Raw genomic sequence first — 2,900 nt, 5'->3', positions numbered from 1 at the left:
ATGGCACCTAACAACAACAAAAAAATGTACTGCCAGAAAAACAAACAGGTCTGAGATAGAAGAAGTGCATCTGGAGTGCTCCTCAAAAGCCAGGTTGGTGATACTTCATCTCTCATATTTCAGACATGTTATCAGGAGGGACCAGTCCCTGGAGTAGGACATCATGCTTGGTAAAGTGAAAAAGAGAGACCCCCAACGAGATGGATCGGCACAGTGACATGAGCAATGGGCTCAAGCGTAACAATTGTTGAGGATGGCATAGGACTGGGCAGTGTTACTTTTTGTTATGCATAGGGTCACTGTGACTCAGAATTGACTCAATGACACCTAGTAATAACAACATATGCTTTTCAGGACTCAATATAAGCATTATTCCTCTGGGAAGCACAAGTCAATGCACCACTTATTCCTCCTCACCCAATACTACACTACAAAGATGATGCATCATTGGTTAGGGTGAGATTGAAGTCTAAGGAACAGGACCTTTTCTCAGCAGCCTGCTTTACACAGAATAGGTCCTCTAGTCAAGAGAGGAAAAGCTCTCCCTTCAAGCCATCTGCTGTCCAGAGTCTTGTCACATTCTACTGATTAGCATTACGTTGAGCTGTGACTATGTCCCTAACAAGCCTACGTGTGCTATTAAGGCTTCCTTATAGGAGTGCTGGTGTGGCACTGTGGGCTAGTGCACCAGACTGCAAAGTTGTTTGAACTGCAAGGTCGGTGGTTCAAGCTCACCAGTCACTCCTTGGAAACCCTAAACAGGGTTGCTATGGATCGGAATTGACTCGATGGCACTTAACAATATAGCAAGCCAAGAGTGCTGGTGTGGCACTGTGGGTTAATGTGCCAGACTGCAAAGCCATTTGAACTGCAAGGTCGGTGGTTCAAGCTCACCAGCTGCTCCTTGGAAACCCTATACAGGGTCGCTATTGGTCGGAATAGACTCCACGGTACTTAACAACAACAACAACAACAATCATCATTGGTGTGGTACTATGGGCTAGTGCACCAGACTGCAAAGTCATTTGAACTGCAAGGTCGGTGGTTCAAGCTCACCAGCTGCTCCTTGGAAACCCTATACAGGGTCGCTATTGGTCGGAATAGACTCGATGGCACCTAACAACAACATAGCAAGCCAACTTTTCTCACAGATCACAGCTGCCTTCACACAGCGGCCATATAACAAAGTCAATGACAACAAATATTTGAGCAAACTATTACTTAGGGACCATTTCTTCCTTTAAATAGTACAAGTTATTTTCCAGTGACCAAACTATTTATAGTTAATTAATTTAAGACATTTAATTTAATATTTTAAGGGCAATAACTTACAAATATCCCTAAATTTTCTATACAGCAATTTTAACCATCAAACAGGTTTTAGGCTTAAATTCTACCACTTAGAGATAATTTTTCCTTTAAATATTAAATGTTACTCTCTGATGACCAAATTCTTGATAGTTAATTAAAGTTCCAACCATTCAAATTCTTCATAGTTAATTGGTGGTGGTGGTAATGTGCCGTGGAGTCGGTTCTGACTCATAGCGACCCTGTACAGGGTTTCCCAGGCTGTAAATCTTTAAGGGAGCAGAAAGCCTCATCTTTCTCCCATGGAACAGCTGGCAGTTTCGAACTGCTGACCTTGCAATTCACAGCCCGATTCGTAACCACCACACTACCAGAGCTTACCATGCCAAACAGGAGGACCAGAGTCTCAAAATCAATCCACTCCACCACCTGGCTCAGCCTAGGTCTCTGCAATCAAAGAGAAATGCGTCAGTCAGTCTGGTGCCTACCCCTGAGCCCATAATAAGCAATATAAATATGTTGTTGTTTGCTGCAAATCCATTTATTTGCAGCCCACAGCCAGAATCACACCATTGATTTGTCTTAAGATTGAGAGCCTACTGAGATATTGCTTTCCACAACTGACCTCAGATTCAAGAAAGGGAGAACCTCTTGTGAGTTCAAGGGTGGTAAAATCTAATCCCTGACATCACTCATTAAAAGTCAAAATCTAAAGATTTGCTGTGACATTTAAAAGAGCATAGTAATTGTCGATACTGATTCTCCAACACTCAGTGAATGTGTTGAGGTCTTACTTGCATGACTTGCCATGACTATCTTGTAATAATAAACTTAGTGAATGCATGGCAAACCTCAACATTTCTCTATTCTTAAGATAAAATCCTACAAGACAAGTGGATTCATGTCTAAATTCTATGGCACTGGGAAATTTTACCTTTAGTACAATCATTTGTCCACATCGACACTAGCCAGGGAAAAGTTCAAGTGTTTACTACTATTTTCAACCCAAGCCAACATTGAAATTTTCAATTAAAAAATAATATATAAATTGTTGTTGTTAAGTGCCATTGAGTCAGTTCCAACTCATAGAGACCCTGTACAGGGTTTCCGAGGCTGTAAGTCTTTACAGGAGCAGAAAGCCTCATCTTTCTCCCGCGGAACAGCTGGTAGTTTTGAACTGCTGACCTTGCAGTTCGTGGTCTGATTCACAACCTCTATGCTACCAGAGCTAGCCGAGCACAAATACACAAATAGTCTGTGAAACTGGTTATTACTGAATTAATTTGTTATTGTCAAATGGCATCTAGTAAATGTTTCCTGACAATCCAATAAATTCCATACATTTCTTTTCAAATCAATTCCTGTGTACTATCATCTTTGAGGACTCCAGTATCACCCCTCCGACAATACCGGACTACTCTTTTCAGCACATTTCTGCTATTGAACCAAAGATGCTTTTGAGTTATGGTGTTGGAGGGAGAATATTGAAAGTGCCATGGGCTGCCAAAAGAACCAATAGATCTGTTTTGGAAGAAGTGCAGCCAGAGAGCTCCTTGGAGGCCAAGATGGCCAAACTTCGTCTCTCATACTTC

The 2,900-nt window shown here is 41.7% G+C and overlaps 1 protein-coding gene across 1 annotated transcript in view; it reads right to left on the bottom strand.

The window, feature by feature from the left end:
• OCA2 (oculocutaneous albinism II) overlaps nucleotides 1-2,900 on the bottom strand; it is a 223,528-nt gene that overhangs the window by 146,779 nt on the left and 73,849 nt on the right. The window contains exon 10 of the mRNA XM_006861920.1: nucleotides 1,690-1,755. Within this exon, the coding sequence (XP_006861982.1) occupies nucleotides 1,690-1,755 (66 nt within the window). The remainder of the gene's footprint in view (nucleotides 1-1,689; nucleotides 1,756-2,900) is intronic.

Source organism: Chrysochloris asiatica, unplaced genomic scaffold (assembly GCF_000296735.1).
Source record: "Chrysochloris asiatica unplaced genomic scaffold, ChrAsi1.0 scaffold00044, whole genome shotgun sequence".
Classification (NCBI taxonomy): domain Eukaryota; kingdom Metazoa; phylum Chordata; class Mammalia; order Afrosoricida; family Chrysochloridae; genus Chrysochloris; species Chrysochloris asiatica.
This window is presented reverse-complemented; position numbering and strand designations above follow the sequence as displayed.